This window comes from Mixophyes fleayi, chromosome 12 (genome assembly GCF_038048845.1).
Source record: "Mixophyes fleayi isolate aMixFle1 chromosome 12, aMixFle1.hap1, whole genome shotgun sequence".
NCBI classification, from domain to species: domain Eukaryota; kingdom Metazoa; phylum Chordata; class Amphibia; order Anura; family Limnodynastidae; genus Mixophyes; species Mixophyes fleayi.
In genome coordinates this window covers 30037915-30054252 of record NC_134413.1, presented here as the reverse complement: position 1 = coordinate 30054252, position 16338 = coordinate 30037915, and the positions used below count along the sequence as shown (strand labels likewise).

Sequence of the window (16338 nt, the reverse complement as noted above, 5' to 3'; positions counted from 1 at the left end):
CAATTTAAATTTTTCCAAGACCATGAAGTAGAGGACATTCTTGTGGCTAGTGAAGTATAGAGCAGTGATTGGCAACCTGAAATACTTCAATTCTTCAAGGGCCCTCTAGCCTCCAAGACGGTGGCACATTACTGTTCATGTCAAGAATAAAAAAAGCATTACTCATCCCACATGCCACCAAACCCAGACTCCCCACAGGTCTCTTAGATCCCACTCAGACCCCCCACAAGAGTCCACAGAGGAAGTAGGGAGGTTAGCACATGGTGTAGAATACACTGCACTAACTCCTCCTATGATTGCTTGTGGTGTGTGACCTCCCTGTAATGTGCAGTGGAGGTCACATGACAGTGAAGCCAGCTGCTCCCACTCAGTCCTATTCTATGCTTTATAACAAGCAGAGAAGGAGGCAGATCAAGAGCAGCAGACTGGGAGCCACAGACCCGCTTGATGTTTGTTGCCCAACATGTATAGAGAGACCCTACTGGCTATTAATCTGCCTTTTAACAGCCAAGCTGTTAAGGCTAGCCCACTGGGACATTGGTGGTACTATGGTCCCTAATGTAGAAATTCTGAAAGGAACATCAACTTAAAATGAAGAATGTCTTCTGTCATCCTTATTATATGTGGAAAGGAAGGCCTCTGTTGCCACCATAGTAGAATTTTTTTTTCCCTCTGACTTTACAGAAAGTTAACTTTTAAAGTTAATTTTAGAAGTGTAAAAAGCCCAGTATTGTAATAGTATTATCCCTGACCATCGATCTCAGAAACCATTGGTTAGTGAAGTCATGTGTAGGTAAATATTCAAGACAATTTTGTCTAGACAGTCACTCTGGTTAGACGTAAAGAGGCTGGAAGTGCTTCTTGGAAGCCCTTTGCTCTACATAGGGGCTACTGGAAGAAGTTGTCACCTGGTTGATTTCTTAAGTAATAGACCTGAGTCTCTCCATCTTGTAAATGTTAGATTGAGATAAGCGTTGACAAAGATTGCCTGGAAATAGTAGCATTTAATGGTCTCCCTCTAGGTTCTTGAAGACATGTACCATTGGTGGGCAGTATTCATTTTTTGGAACTTGTTACTGCATCTGTCTTCAGTGGATTGAGCCCAAACAGCCTTGGAAAACTTTAGTCATCCTCCTAGCATATTCCATTGAACTTGCAAATCTTCATAGGGACCTCTCTTTTATCTGAACACTAGGACCTCTTTGGCAAGAGGGGACTTGTTCCTTTTTCCAGCTGTACTTTTTATTGTGAGCTCTGGTAGAACTTCCTATTTCTCCTTCGTGTGGGAAGAAAGAAGCTTTTCTCTGCAGTGACTTTCCAATTGTTCTTGTCAAATGTAGGGCCAGACAAGAGATTGCCTTCATGAGGAAACAGGCATGGATTTTGCTTGGAAATGGCACATCAGCCAGGTTTTGGTTTTGCTGCTTTCTACTGCATCAAAAAATAGCAACTTGTATTTCTGAAGTGAAGTACAGTACTACCCAACTATGGGATTGACTGTAAATTGTCTTGTTTTATCCTAAGTATGTGTATTTGGCCATCATTAACAATGTCACATAGATTAGTTATCTACCTGCCCCTACTTTACCCACCAGTAAGTACCACTTTTAGTTGTTGTGTCTTAGTGAATCCTGAACACATGGAATGTTGTGCGGATTATAGGACAGGAATGAGGTACAATAAGCCAGATAAATGAGCAGGTTGTTGTTGTTTCTGGGCTATGCCTTTTTTTCTCATGACAGATTCCCTATTTTCTCTATTGCTCTTTCAGCATTATCAAAGATGTTACTTTATTTTGTTTTATTTGTATATCCTATAAGTTACTTTTATGTATTGTTTTTACTCATTAGTATTTTGTTCTACACTGTTTTATAATCTACCAGGGAATGTGAAAAATTCTTAGTCTTATAACTGACAAAGTAAATACATTTTGAATTACTAAAAATCATTTTTTTCTCAAGTTGTTAAAATGTGTGATCACGGGACAATTTGAGAAATAAAATAAATTTTTAATAACTCAAAATGTATTTACTTTGATAAAGTAATTTGGAGTCGTATAACTGACAGTTTAAAATAATGTTCCCCCAACACTAGAACCCTTTTTGCTTGACTTTTTAAAGTACTAAATGGTTCACAGGTCTGGCTTGACATTGTTACATACTGTAAAACGGGAACAACACAGCTCTACTCCAACTCCTATCATTTATGGATAAAGCTGCTAATTGTGACTAAAATGTACTTCATTTATGTGTAACTGCCCATTTTTAATGAATTCTTCTAAATTGACAATTAGATGATTTGCAAGTCATTGATTTATCTTTTACTGCTGTCTTATGGTTGAAAAAAACATTAAAAGCAGATCTTTCACCAGATAATCAAAAAGTAAAAGTACTTCTAGCAAATGATTATTATGATTATTTATCTAGGCTCAAATTGGTATGATTGGTGAATCTTTCTTTTATATATGCTTTGTACACCAGGATCCTTAATGTTTTTGACTATGCCTTCATTCTGAATGTATAATTACTATTAATGTATCATCATCATGATGATGATGATGATGATGATGATATTAATGTACTAAATATTCAAAAATGTTAACCACCCTGTGGTTTGTGTTTTATCCTCTCTGTCCAGAATCTTGTGCACCTCCAATAATGATCTATACACTAAGAGGTTATGTAATATGGTCTTTCAATAGAGCCACACCTATCTGACCAGTCCCCCCGCCCCCCTCCCAGACCTCATCAGTGACTGCCCTAAACCCCAGCCTGGTAAGGTAGAGTCATTAAACAGGATTTTCTGCTCTATGGGGATGTATTATTGTTTTTGGACACCTACCTCTTTGGCTCCTGACCCTGGCTTTAGGACAATTACCCTCTATAGCTCTGGGCCTGCTATTACTTTAGTCCCTAGACTCACCTTTTGTACTTAAAGGTACAGTACATATTTTCTAAGGACTGTTCCTGCCATCGGAGTCCTACAATCCCTGACATTATGTACAGTTTTAAAGGTTATTTGTTTTGCTGAATATCGCAAAGTTGTTTCAACAAAATAAAAAAGTTGTATTTAAAAAATTGCTTTAATCTAGGTTAGTAAATCATACAATTGGGTCCCACTGCCATTTCCATACTGTGAATTAATTAATCATTAATAGGCTTTGGGATTAAGGCACAAGAGGGAAAAAAACATATTTAGAAAAATATGTTCGTGTGTGTATATATATATATATGGGTTTATCTTCTCTTATATGTGCTTGTAGGTCAGGCAGTGTGGTACTTGTTTTGTTTTAATTAAAATGTATTATAAGAGGTATTGTGCCCTCAACATCAGGCCTGGCCAACCTGTGGCTCTCCAGATGTTGTGAAACTACAAGCCCCAGAATGCTTTGCCAGTAGATAGCCAGCTAATAGTTGGAAGGGTGTGCTGGGACTTGTAGTTTCACACCTGGAGAGCCACATGTTGGCCAGGCCTGCTCCACATTAATGTATTAAGGATATTGGAAATCACCATAAAAGGTCACAGAACTCCTCTGTGTGTGTGTGTGTATATATATATATATATATATATATATATATATATATATATATATATATATATATAGTGTACAGGGGACGTAATCCCATATATATATTTTAGTATCGGCAGTTTGGGCATCAAATGTCTGACACATTCTATAATGTGTACACCACAGTGAGGGAAATTAATGAAAAGATGGTATTGCCTATAGCACCCAATTGGATTCTATTATTTTGTCATTTATAAATTGAAATCAAATGGGTTGCTATGGGGAACATCATCTTTTATACATAATTACCTCTGAAACGCTTTTTATAAATGTTCCCCACAAAGTTTATTCCACTTAAAAGAACTTACCAGGAAATTGAACAGAATGGGGCCCAAACGGCACATACTAAAATAAATGAATTAAAAACAACATGTATATAGATATCCCATTAAAACGCAAAAAACATTACCACTATAGAGCTGTAGAATTAACATTTAAACAATTAGTTATGTTGATTGTGCTCTGATTAGATACTCAAAAAAGTCCATAGACCATAGAATTACTAAGTGGAAATTATCCTACTTAGTTGCATGGGTAATTATTAATAAAATAACGAGATCTACAAATGTGTTTTACACATGGCCCACATGATCTACAAAATAAAATAAGCTTTGTGCATATATGAAGAGCACATTTTCAGCTGTGTATCAATTGGTCCTATAAGGCTAACATATTGCCTTTTTCCTGTATACCAAAATGGTATAGTCATGAAAGGGTACTTGATAGTGGAACAAATAATAAGCCTAGGCCAAATTTTAGGCGGAACATTAAAGCCACTTATAGAAGAAGTTCTAAGCGTTGACAATGTAGCTCATGTTCTGGACATATGTGTCCAGTCCCAAGCACCAGCAGGAGGCATTATGGCAAACTTAGTCCACCTGGACCCTTTTTTTTCTTGGTTAGTATAACTAAGGGAGCAGCTGGTGGGGCGGATGAGAGTAGTGGCACTGGGTTAATATACACGTCACAGAAGGACTGGGCTGGGGCAACTGAGACCTAGGGGTAAATGTATCAATCTGCGGGTTCTTCAACACCCGCGTGTTCAGCCTCTTCCGCGATTAAATTTCAAGCGGCGCTGCATTGTAAAGGGTTAACTTCCCTTTACAATGCAGCGCCGCTTGAAATTTAATCGCGGAAGAGGCTGAACACGCGGGTGTTGAAGAACCCGCAGATTGATACATTTACCCCCTAGAGGCCAGAATTTTGAGAAGCTCAGTTGCTTGAGATGTACCACAGTATGTCTAAGCTTTGACGGTAATGCATAGTTGGTAGCTATGCTGAGGAGCCTGCTGGTGTGCATGCGGCTTGAGTTTCCTGCAAAGGGGTGAAATCTGGAGTGGATATTGGGGAATGGGGATTGTGGAGTCATTATATCAGACTGCAAGGGCCTGTTAGAAACTGAGATCAGCAGAAGTTGGGCTTAGGAAGACCAAGCTCTAAGTTGGAGTCCTTAGAATCCTTGATTGAACAATGAGGGGCTTGCATGATTTTAGTTCCACCCACATCAAGCACAATTACAAAGTTTTTGATACAACATTAAAAAAAACTAGACATTGTTGTACAGATTTCTTTTACATGTTAGCATCAGAAAACAAGAAAAACACTTTATCCCCTAAAGCTTTCCATTCACGGTACAAACAATTGTGGAACCAGTTATAAAATATTTGAAAAGTCCATAAAATTTCATTACCATAACAATAAAATTTCCTTACAACCTTTCAGTAGACTTTGCTATCCTGAACTGTCCTATAATGAATTCTAACAACTGTCATCAGCACTCGTACTAGTATATTCCAGTTTCTGGCATCAAATTAAAATATTCTGCAGCTTCTGGTCACGTGGAAAACCAAGATTCTGTTCTTTTTCAAATGTTTTCCATCCATATAGAGAAACCACATTTCCACAACTTCAAAACATGTCCATCACAGTGCAAAATCTTATATTGGCATTAGCCAGTATCACACATGTTGTGATCAGCTAACTGTTGGGATGGAGCTAGGTGGAACATTATCTGGGCCATAATCTGCTCTTGGGATGTCCACGTTTGGGTCAGATATGCCAGCAAGGGTGGAAATCTGGTTGACTTTGCCGAGATTCTTGATTATTTGGAAATTGTGTTTAGCAGTATCCATACAGCTATTTTCCAATAACCATCCGTCAGATTCGCTCTCTGGGTCTCCCAAAATCAAGACGTTCTCCATTGCAGTCTGAAGGTAACGTACACCGGTCAGCACTGAGAGCTGAGCAAACAAATTATCAGAAGTAAATATTCAATCATATTACCATCAAGACAGAGTGAAATACGTAGTTCACTATTAAAAAGAATGTATGGTGAAGTATTTATAGGCATTCCTACCATGCAATGAGGTGCCACAAATATCTTATTTTTTTATAAAACAAAGTTAAAATATTACAAAAAGAGTGATAAATAAAATGGGTGAGATTGAAAACTAAACAGTTAATGTGTTACATTTAGAATTCGCTATAGACTAAATGTTATCCATTCTGCATATTGTAAGAGTTTTCCAGGTACCCATAAATTATTGTGCACATCTAGCCTGCTAATGTAACATACACATTTGTCCTGACATACTAATCAAGAATCACTTAAGTAGACAAACTTGGACAAGGTGACAAGTCTTCAGGTACTGCTCTGTCCTCCACGTGAATCTTTTCAGGAGAGAAATGTTTGAACATAGCCTACAGTACTTGTTCTACACAGTTATATATGGAACAGTGTTCATAAATGTCATAGATATGTTTTGCGCAACTCGTGTCATAGAACATAAACTGTTTCTTCCTAAAGCAAAAATAGAAATATGTATATGACAGAATTTAGTGTAGACTATAGTCTACAGTCAGTGTTATAATAAATAAATTATTATTGTATTCTCATTCTGCCATGAGAATACATGAGAACATGTGGGCAGCTGATTTAGAGCAACATAAAAATACAACACTAAAAATAATGTATTCTACTATGAATATATTATATGTAGCCAAATATTTTGATAAAGAACAATCCCACCAAAAGTAAAAAAAAACAACTTGTTTTGGTTGAAATTAGGTAAAACATGTTAAAAAATCGCAGTTATGCTTTCCGATCATCCATTCCAGTGCATCCCATTATACCTCTAACAGTCCAATCATTAAATCTCTTCTGTTCAGGTTGACTTTTTTCAAATCCCACCAGGGAAAAGACTTTGACAACACTGATAGCACTTTTAAAAAAAAGTCTGCTCCCACTGTTAGAAGCAAAGATGCATGGACAAACAAGATCTAAGGATTGAGGAACACATATATCCCATAATTTCACCCAAAATTTTGTTTTAATTTACTGTTATTTAAAATATAGTGGTAATTGTTTTCCAATGTTTGTAATGTAAATGATTGTTTTTATGGAAAGCGCACTTTAAGGTGTGCAAGTGTTGTTTTATCCAGTGTTGTTGTTATTAGTATTGTTATTATTATATATAGTTAGGATGTTCTGGTAAAATATTTTGATGGACGTATTAATTTTATAGTTGTAGATCTCTTCTTCCTTGTTAACATATGTTACTTTTTCTTGTTTTCTTCTCCCATGTAAAGGAATCTATGAAGTCAGTGTTGCAGACTTACCTCAAAGAGCCAAATAAGCAGGACAGTCAGACCTATAGACTGCATGAGGTTATCGTAGTATTCCAGTAGTGCATGTCTGCAGCCTCTGAGCCAGATGTTCAGCTCCTCTGTCAGGTAATCATAGTTATAATGAGCGGAGTTATTTGTGATCTGAAACTGGATGCAAGGACGGGGGGAGTTGGGGTTGCAGCAGCTGAAAGGGACCCCATCTAATAAGTATTTTCCATCCACGTTGCTCTTGAAACGGCTGTGAAAAGGAAATTAGTAACAGAGTAGATAATTTATCCTGTATGTGCAGTTACATCATCAGTTTTAACTAAATGCACAAATCCTTCTTAAAAACTAGGTACTGTTGTAGGTACTGTAAGCTACAGATTGTGCGAAATGTGCTACATTTCTAATATGAGCGCAAGTTCATGATCAGTCGTTTGGACATTATATTGTATAAGTTTGTTCCATTATGTTGCACGTTTTAATATTATGATATCGGGTGTAGAAGGTTGATCCATTATCTGAATGAAAAGTGTTTAGTGCCATTACTAGGCCTTTTTTGAATGTGTAAGTACTAAACCATTTGCCCCATATCACAGAAGTTCTAAAATTAAAACACAAAACCGCTTCATACAATACCAATAATTGGTATTTTAGATATTTTATTTGTTTATTTGATTCTATTTAATCTACAATTTGACAATTTTTATGTCATTCATAAAAAATAAAGTGCTCCCTTTGTTCTATATACTGTACTTTCTAATCTTCGTTTACCTGATGAAGATACTTAAGTACATGTATAAACTGTAGCAATTGTTAGTGTGCTCAAGTTGGGTTTGATTGCATTTAGGATATTTTCTCTTTCTTTTTTCCCCTTTCCTTAATCAAAATCAAATACGAAGCATCAAAAATGATTTAATTATTTGTGTTATGCTTAAGGTGCGTTTGTAGTTACCTACTACTTTCAAATGTTATGTCTTGCACTTTGGTTTTTATTCCATTTGTTCTTGTTTGATGCTACTAAAAAAACGATTTTCACAAAAAAGAATTTACAGAAATATAATAATGGCAAATATTTTATTTAATGGAACACTATACCAAAACTTTTTGTGAAAATGTTCTACAGATAATTGTGTAGAAAAGAGGTATTGCCCATGACAACCCATCAGATTCAAACCTTCATTTTTTTCTGCTTGCACGGGTTTGAAATTGAAAGCAATATATGATTGGTTGCTATGGGCAATTCTACCTTTTTCTACACAGTTACATATGGAACAGTTTTCATAAATGTCACAACTATATTTGCACAATACTTATTGTAGAAAAAAAATATTGTTTTATAGATTTGGAGCTATTCCTTTTTCACTCCACCTCTTGCAGTGTGATGATTTTTCTAAATGTACTCAAATGTGTGTTGTATGGTTGTCCTTGTTGAATAGAGCAAAAATATTCCATTAATAAATAACTTTTTTAAGAATATCAAGATAACATTCTCTAAAAAATGTATTGGTTCTACATGTGGTCGAAAATAAGACTTGTTGGCAAGAAAATTTAATAGAGGGATAGCATTTATATTATTATTGTAGATGATTTGAAAGGTGTCATAGTGCTCTGCATAGCCCAACAGTGGGGAAAATGGCATTCATAAAACAGGTACAGATATAGTATGCAAACTATACTGAAAGACATGAAAACAAAGGGCAGAACATAAAAAAAGGGTAGGGAGGGCCCTGTTCATGAGAGAGCTTACAATCTAACGAGAAAAGGGCAGTTGAGACAAGATAATGAGTTTGGCTCAGAGTAGAGCTGTGAGTAGGTTAAAATCTAATAAAGAGATTGGTTTTCAGAGAGTGTTTAAAGTTTAGAACATTGGGGGACAGTCTGAGCGGCTGTGGTAGGGAATTCCATAAGTGGGTAGCAGCACGGAAGAAGTATTGAGTCAGGAGTGATAGGTGTTTACCAGAGACCAGGTGAGAAGCAGGTTGAGGTAGATCTAAGAGGGCATGAAGAATATTTCTAGTTGAGATTTGAGAATTATGATGGGCTGGTGTCGTAAGGGCTTTGTAGGTAAAGGTAGATTATTTGAATTGGATTCTGGAGGACACAGGGGGCCAGAATATGAATTTGCAGAGAGATGCAGCAGATAGGGACCGGTAAGATGGGAGATATCCTTGCCACAGTATGTAAGATGGATTGAAGCAGGAATAAATGGGTGAGCGGAATGTCAGACCAGAGTACGTATTCGAGTCAACAGATGATGAAAGAATTAATAAAAATTTTGGTTGTATCCTGGGTAAGAAAGGGTGTATTTAGGCAATATTTCAAAGGTGGATGTAACAGGACTGGATGTAAGGAGTAACGCAGAGGATGGAGCCAAGTATGACACTAAGGCAGTGAGAATGGAAGACTGATGAAATGGTGGCGTTAATGACGGTGATGGCAATTTGAAGAGTGGTGATGAATTTGGTAGGAGGTAGGATGGTAAGCTCTGTTTTGGACATTTTAAGCTTTAGGTACTGTTGGGACATTCATGTAGAGATAGTTCAAAAGGGATGAAGGGGCAGAGTTGGGTGTCATCAGCGTAGAGGTGGCACTGGAGGCCGAATGAGTGAATTCATTCTCAGGAGATAAGGTGTACAGTGAGAAAAACAGAGGGCCTAGAACAGAACCTTGATGGACATCAACAGACAGTGGGAGTGGAGAAGACTAATTACCTGAGCTAGAGATACTGAAGGAATGGTTCTAAAGGTAGGAAATGAACCAGGAAAGAACTGTTATGAAGGCCAGTAAAGTGTATGTAGGAGAAGCGGGTGATCAACAATGTTGAAAGCCGTAGAGATGTCCAAGAGAACGAGTATGAAGAAATGATCCTTAGACTTTGCTGTAAGTAGAGTGTTGATAATGTTTGTGTGGAGATGGAAGTCCAATTGCAGAGAGTCAAGAAGGGTGTGAGGGAAAGTGAGATAGACGGTTGTACACAAGTCACTCAAGTAGTTTAGAGGCAAAGAGGGGTATGGAAATGTGCCAGTCGAGAGAAACAGGTTGAACAGGTGAGCCAGGTAACGGCACACAGTGGGAAGAGGGAGCAGATAAATTGGCAGGGAATGTGGTTCAGCTGACAGGTTGTATGGTGATAAGATGAATGCAGAAACTTCAGTTACTTGAGATATGAATTGTGAAGTATAGGAAAAGGTGGGTGGTGTATGCAGGGTTTGATATGAAATAATATCTTGTGAAATGGTGTTGATTTTGTCTTTTGAAGTAGGTGGCAAAATCATGGAATGCATGGGAAGAAAAGGGAGGTGGTGCAGGTAAGCAGAGTAGCAATGAGGTGTCGGGGTTAGAAGACCTTATTGGATATTACAGATGTGAAGTATGTTTGCTTGAAAAGTGTTGAATGATGAAAGGATGAAATTATAGTGGAGGAAGTCAACCTTGGAACAAGATATTCTCCAGTGGTGCTCAGCAGTGTGGGAGCATTTTGAAGGTGGCAGGTGTGTTTGGTGGCCATGGCTGAGGTTTGCATTGTCTGTGACTGTATGTGGTGGCTTTAGCTTCATTGTTTAGGGTTGAAGTGACTGTGTCTGTTGTTGAAAGAGGCAGCTAGATTGGGACAGGGTTGTCATGGTAGAGAGTAGTTTTAGTGAAGATAAGAAATGACTTGGATCAATAGTATTTAGGTGTCACTCTGTGTGTGTACATTTGGGTGCAAGGCAGAGGATGAGGTAAGGCTGAAGAAAAGGTCACTGTGGTTGGATAGCGGGAAGGCCAAGTTGGAGAAATTAGTAGAAACAGGAGAAGACAAGGTCAATGGAGTGTTCATCACATTGGGTGGTTGATGATGTTTATTAGGAGAGAAATACGTTTATGCTTGTGTTCTATATGTCTTTTATTTGTACTTAAAGGAAGAGTGTAAAGCGTTGCAGCCATTATAGCCTTACAATTTATCTTGGAGTCTAATTTCTAATTTGCACCACTATGAATAGGATTAACAAAAACACAGTGGTTTGTTTAGTAGGACCTGGGCATTACTTTGATCTATCATTTCACCTTCATAAGTTCTAATGTGGGATAAAGAGATTCTGTTTAAACAAATAATACACAACGCATTGAACTATTTAGGTGCTTTACATTAGAATGTCTGCACCTATTAGATTTAAAGACGCCAATGTCCCTATTTTTGAACTATGCATGCACTATATTAATACATTGGGCAGGATTCCATTCACTTTAATGATAAACAAGTGAAAAGTGCATATGAGCTTTAGATGCGGTTTTGGTGTAATTCATAATTCAGTGGAGTCCTGCTGAATGCGCAAAAATCACATTAAAAAGCATATGCACTTTATGTGCTTTTCATGATTGTTTTATTGTGCTGAGCCCAACTCTACCCCTATTCCTTGAAATTCATTACATACAGAGACACACGTGTAACCCACCTATATATGAAACGAAGTTCCTAACTCCAACTTCTTCATGTCATTATTGGATGCGTGTATTACACATTCACGGTCTTTGTTGAACTTCTAGGATATTCAGCTTTGTTGAGAGGATACTCTGAATTAGTATTCAGAGTATCATTTTTTAATATCTGTGATAAAAACCAGGTATGTAGCGTGTGTGTGTGTGTGTGTTTTGGGGGGCGATTCTGCTCTTCATGACACTAGTTTCTTGAAGTGAATCATTCCCTAATCGAAGCAGAATTCTGAGAACACCAGAAAACATTTTTGATGCTCTTGAATGTGGATAGAGTTACATATCATTTGCTGTAGGCTTTTGCCTCTCTCCAGCAGTGATCTTCAATAATCACCATGGTATTTTACATGGTACAAAGCTATTTTAGCTGCTAAGAATCTACAACTCTTTCCTACAATGTCTAATGTTCATAAGGAACATGGTGCACATGGGAAAGTACCAAAGAGGAAATCTCAGTTTTCCAACAAAGATATTACAACAAATAAGAATGTGATATGTGGAGATAAGCCTGTGTTCTAACAAAACCTTCTTATCCAACAATGATGTATGACTTTGGAAATAACATGTTTCAGGTCTGCATCGCTGCCTCAGGATCTGAGTAATTCAGTCATTCAGGGAACAATGAATTCTAGATTGTACCATTACATTTTACAGGGGAATCTCAGGGTATTAATCATAAGCTGAAGCTTAGTAAGATGTAAGTTGAGCTGTCTAGTAACAATTCTCAACAAATTTTCTGAAGTAGAATCAATTGCACATTTTGGGGGGGGGGGAATTCAGTTATTTGCGGAGTGTCTCCGCAATGGTCTCAAAGGCACTTTGCGTTACCGCAACATAGCAGATTTCTCTTTGTTGCCTCCTCGGGTGCAAGCAGAAGTCCACAATGTTGAGGTATTGTAGTATCGGAAAAAATGTGCATTTTCAGAGGAACTACGTTGCGGATAATTGAATTCCCCCCTATGACTGAGTTAAAATCTTGACCTTAACCCAATAGTAATGTTGTAAGTGCAAGGTTTATGTAAGACAGGATTGTGCAGGATGGATCAACGTGTATGGGGAGCATGGTGGCACAGTGACCACCGTTGCTGGCTCACAGTGCTGGGGCCGTGGGTCTGCTTCTGACCAGGGCACTATCTGTTTGGCGCTTGCGTGGATTTTCACTTTCCTCCCACAGTCTAAAACCATACTGGTAGTCTGGTCTTCTGTTGAAACTGACCCTTGAATTTAGATTGTAAAGTAAAAAATGATCTGTAAAGAACTACTTAGTATATTGGCAATATATAAATAAAGCATGATAAACAGTAATAATAATAATGTAAAGGAAACATTTGGCTCAAGTCATTGATGGTAAAGTAGGTGTCACAAATAACAAAATCTAAAGTTTCTTATTCCTTCTTTCCACAAAGGCCATACATTTTGTGCGTGTATGTGTTTGTTTTTATTAGATTCTCTTTACAGTACCTATTTTTGGGATCTACATGAAGATCAAACTAACGCTGGTCACACTCATTAAGATCCAGATGTAGTGTCCAATATTGTCACACACATTGATTGGCCAAATTAGAATTCGATCTGCTGGAACCATAGCACACATGGCAATAGTGGTCTCCAGACACCTTTATTTTTAGCTGGAAAAAGTCTTGATGCATTTTAATCTTATTTGCCCATATTTAGTGGTTAATGAAGCCCCGCACTTGAAACAATTTGGTCTAAATTGGCCAAGCGGACCACTGAAGTTGACTTGTGTAGCCACTTTAATAATACAGGACTACAAATCATTTTAAAGGGTTAAAACAAAAACTTTATATACTAAAGTACTTACTCTGTGATCTCTTTGGAACTCATATCCAGATAACGTACAGATACCCACTGGATCTCAAACCAGTCCCTGAAGCCATTGTTCCCACAACACTGGTACTCAATCTGGAGAAGGTCTATGGTAGATTTCAAGAAACAGCGTCCAGGGATGTCTGTGTCCTTGTAATACTTCAAGGCATCTTTCAGCCCACGGTATAGAGCAGACTCCAGCTCATTTCTCATTGTATAGCACATGATGGCTCCTGCAAAGACGCAGAACGTAAAGAAAAATGTGCAGATGATGTATGGAAGCATGAACAGTTTCCACCTCGAGAACTTGTTGGCATCCAACGAATCATAACAGATCTTTCCGCCAAAGAAGTTGATTATACAGGCTATGGTGCCTACAGCAATGAGCATGTTGGGGACCGAGTGGACGTCACCACTTATCATTAACTCGCTGCGTTTCTTGATTTCAATTTTCAGAAAGAGACCAAGGCAGAAGATAATGAGTCCGGTAACCACCGAGATCCAGTTAAGAATCCACAAGACTTGAGCTAATTTTCCCCTTCTAGTCTTGGTGAATTTCACTTTAAGAACTGCCATTGTGTAACACAGAAAAGCAGAAACTGCAAGACCTGGAATCCTTACTATGAAGATATAATAACAGAAATACATTATTACATCTTTACCGTTGAGTAATAAATCATCAAAATCACCTTCGAAAATCGCACATACTTAGGTATGCACCTCTCCTCCGTTCCTTTAGAACCTCTGCTTTGACGTCACCTTTAACCTTAATATTTCTGCCAGTACCTGCTGTATTTTATGCTGGAGGACTGGAGAGATAGGCACTACATCTATATTGGGGATAACAAAGGCGGACATCCAGGAGCTTATAGATACTGATATTGACAGTATCCATTCCGAATGTCACCTTTACAAGTGTAGTGACCTAACTTGCAGGCTAATGTACTTTTTGTTAAAATAATGTTTTCCTATTAACAAATGCCCTCTTTATATAACACATTACAACTAAATGTTAATGTATGAGCTATTTGTAGAGAACCATTCTATGCATATTATTGCAAGCAGCCAGATCATAGTTAAATGCAGTCATATATTATAAGAAGCCATACTATAATTAAATAGCAGTGATATATTATTACAGTAGAGTGCAGCCCAAATGGTCATTACCAATCCATACCATTTGAAAGGAATAGCTCTGAGTTAAATGTACAGTTCTATTGAATTATAAGAAATCTACAAAATATAAATTCTTTCTCAGCTCAACAAGTAATGTTAATCTAAAGTTAAGCAAAGTGCATAGCTTCAGTGGCATTCAGAATAGATCAAAATATTAGTGATATAGTACAATAATATTGACAAACTAATATATTAAATCTCTAGTTGCTGACTAGGGTCTGCCACAACTATGTATATTCAAGCAAGCAGTCCTTTGCTGTGTATTTGAGCAACAAAGACTCGATAACAGGAATGTTCTAGTCTCTCTCTTAGAAAATATTATTTTTAATCATATCCAGCTCACTAATGTGTGGTCCTCCCCAATAAAGTTTAGTAACTAGTAAAGGTCCTCTCTTTTGCTTACTTTTCCCTTGATATCGCTAAGTTGTTAGTTCAGTGTTTTTAATCACCAGCTTTAATGTAGCTTTAGATTATTTTTTACAATGTACTGTATTGTTTTGTTGCTTGCAAAAACAAAATATATCTGTAATCAATCTATACACAACTGTACAGGTTATATACAAACATACATATATTACACTAAGTGGATGTTAGTATATTATATTATTTCTTATTTTATCCAAAAGGCACAATGGTAAATTTTAAAATCTTTACATTAAAACATTTACCTGTTTTGTATTGCTTTACGTGCAGTGCTTCTTTGTTACATATAATCCGTAAAATGAACTTCAGAAAAAGTGCTTTACCGAATGGTAGGTGAATGTAAGCTCCAGTGGAACCTCAGATTTCGGGTTAAATTCTCTTTTCCTCCAGGATGTAGAAGACAGAAGACAGAGGATTTGCTGTGTGAAGAGTCCAAAAGTCTGGCTGCTGTAATCCCTGCTGGACTAATTACGGCTTACAGATTTAATTGTGCCCCTTATAGTAGATGCTGCAAAGCACTTTACTAAATAGGATGTAAGTCTGGCGAAGGCAGTGCAGTGATATTAGGTACTGCTTTACTGAAAGCCTTTTGACAAAGGAAACATACAATGATCAGCCACAACATTAAAATCACCAAAACAGCTCTGACCTGTCAATGCATGAACTTCACAAGGCCTCTAAAAGTGTCCTGTGGTGTCTGACACCAAGTTGTTAGCAGCAGATCCTTTAAGTCATGTAAATTGCGAGGTGGTGCCTCCATGGCTTGGATTTGTTTTTCCCTCCACATCCCACAGGTACTCGACCGGATTGAGAGGTCAAGGCAACTCTTTATCAAGTTCCACAAACCATTTCTGAACAATTTTTGCAGTGTAGCAGGGAAGCACTATTTTGCAGAAAGAGGCCACTGCCATCAGGAGATATCGTTGCCATGAAGGAGTGTACTTGGTATGCAACAATGTTTAGGTGGTTGGTAACGTCCACATGAGTGCCAGGACCCAAGGTTTCCCAGCAGAACATTGCCCAGAGCATCACACTGCTTCCACCAGCTAGCCTTCTTCCCATAGTGCATCCTGATGCCATCTCTTCCCCAGGTAAACAACACACGCATCTGGCCGTCAACATGATGTAAAAGAAAACATGATTCATCAGACCAGGCCATCTTCCATTGCTCCATGGTTCAGTTCTGGCACTTGTGCCTATTGTAGGTCGCTTTTGGTAATGAACAGGGATGAGCATGTGCACTCTGACCGGTCGGCGGC

The 16338-nt window shown here is 37.7% G+C and overlaps 1 protein-coding gene across 2 annotated transcripts; it reads right to left on the bottom strand.

The window, feature by feature from the left end:
* Positions 1-4128: 4128 nt before the first annotated feature.
* Positions 4129-15546, bottom strand: LOC142108468 (photoreceptor outer segment membrane glycoprotein 2-like). Of its 2 annotated transcripts, none has more exons than XM_075192149.1 (4): positions 15403-15546; positions 13476-14100; positions 7187-7433; positions 4129-5808 (listed from the first exon to the last, which is right to left on the bottom strand). In XM_075192149.1, the coding sequence occupies exons 2-4, from the start codon at positions 14054-14056 to the stop codon at positions 5542-5544; spliced, it is 1095 nt and encodes a 364-aa protein (XP_075048250.1). In that variant the 5' UTR covers positions 14057-14100; positions 15403-15546; the 3' UTR covers positions 4129-5541. The 2 variants fall into 2 exon arrangements, with proteins under 2 accessions (XP_075048250.1, XP_075048249.1); XM_075192148.1 differs by having other exon boundaries at positions 15325-15543.
* Between the last annotated feature and the right edge of the window lie 792 nt (positions 15547-16338).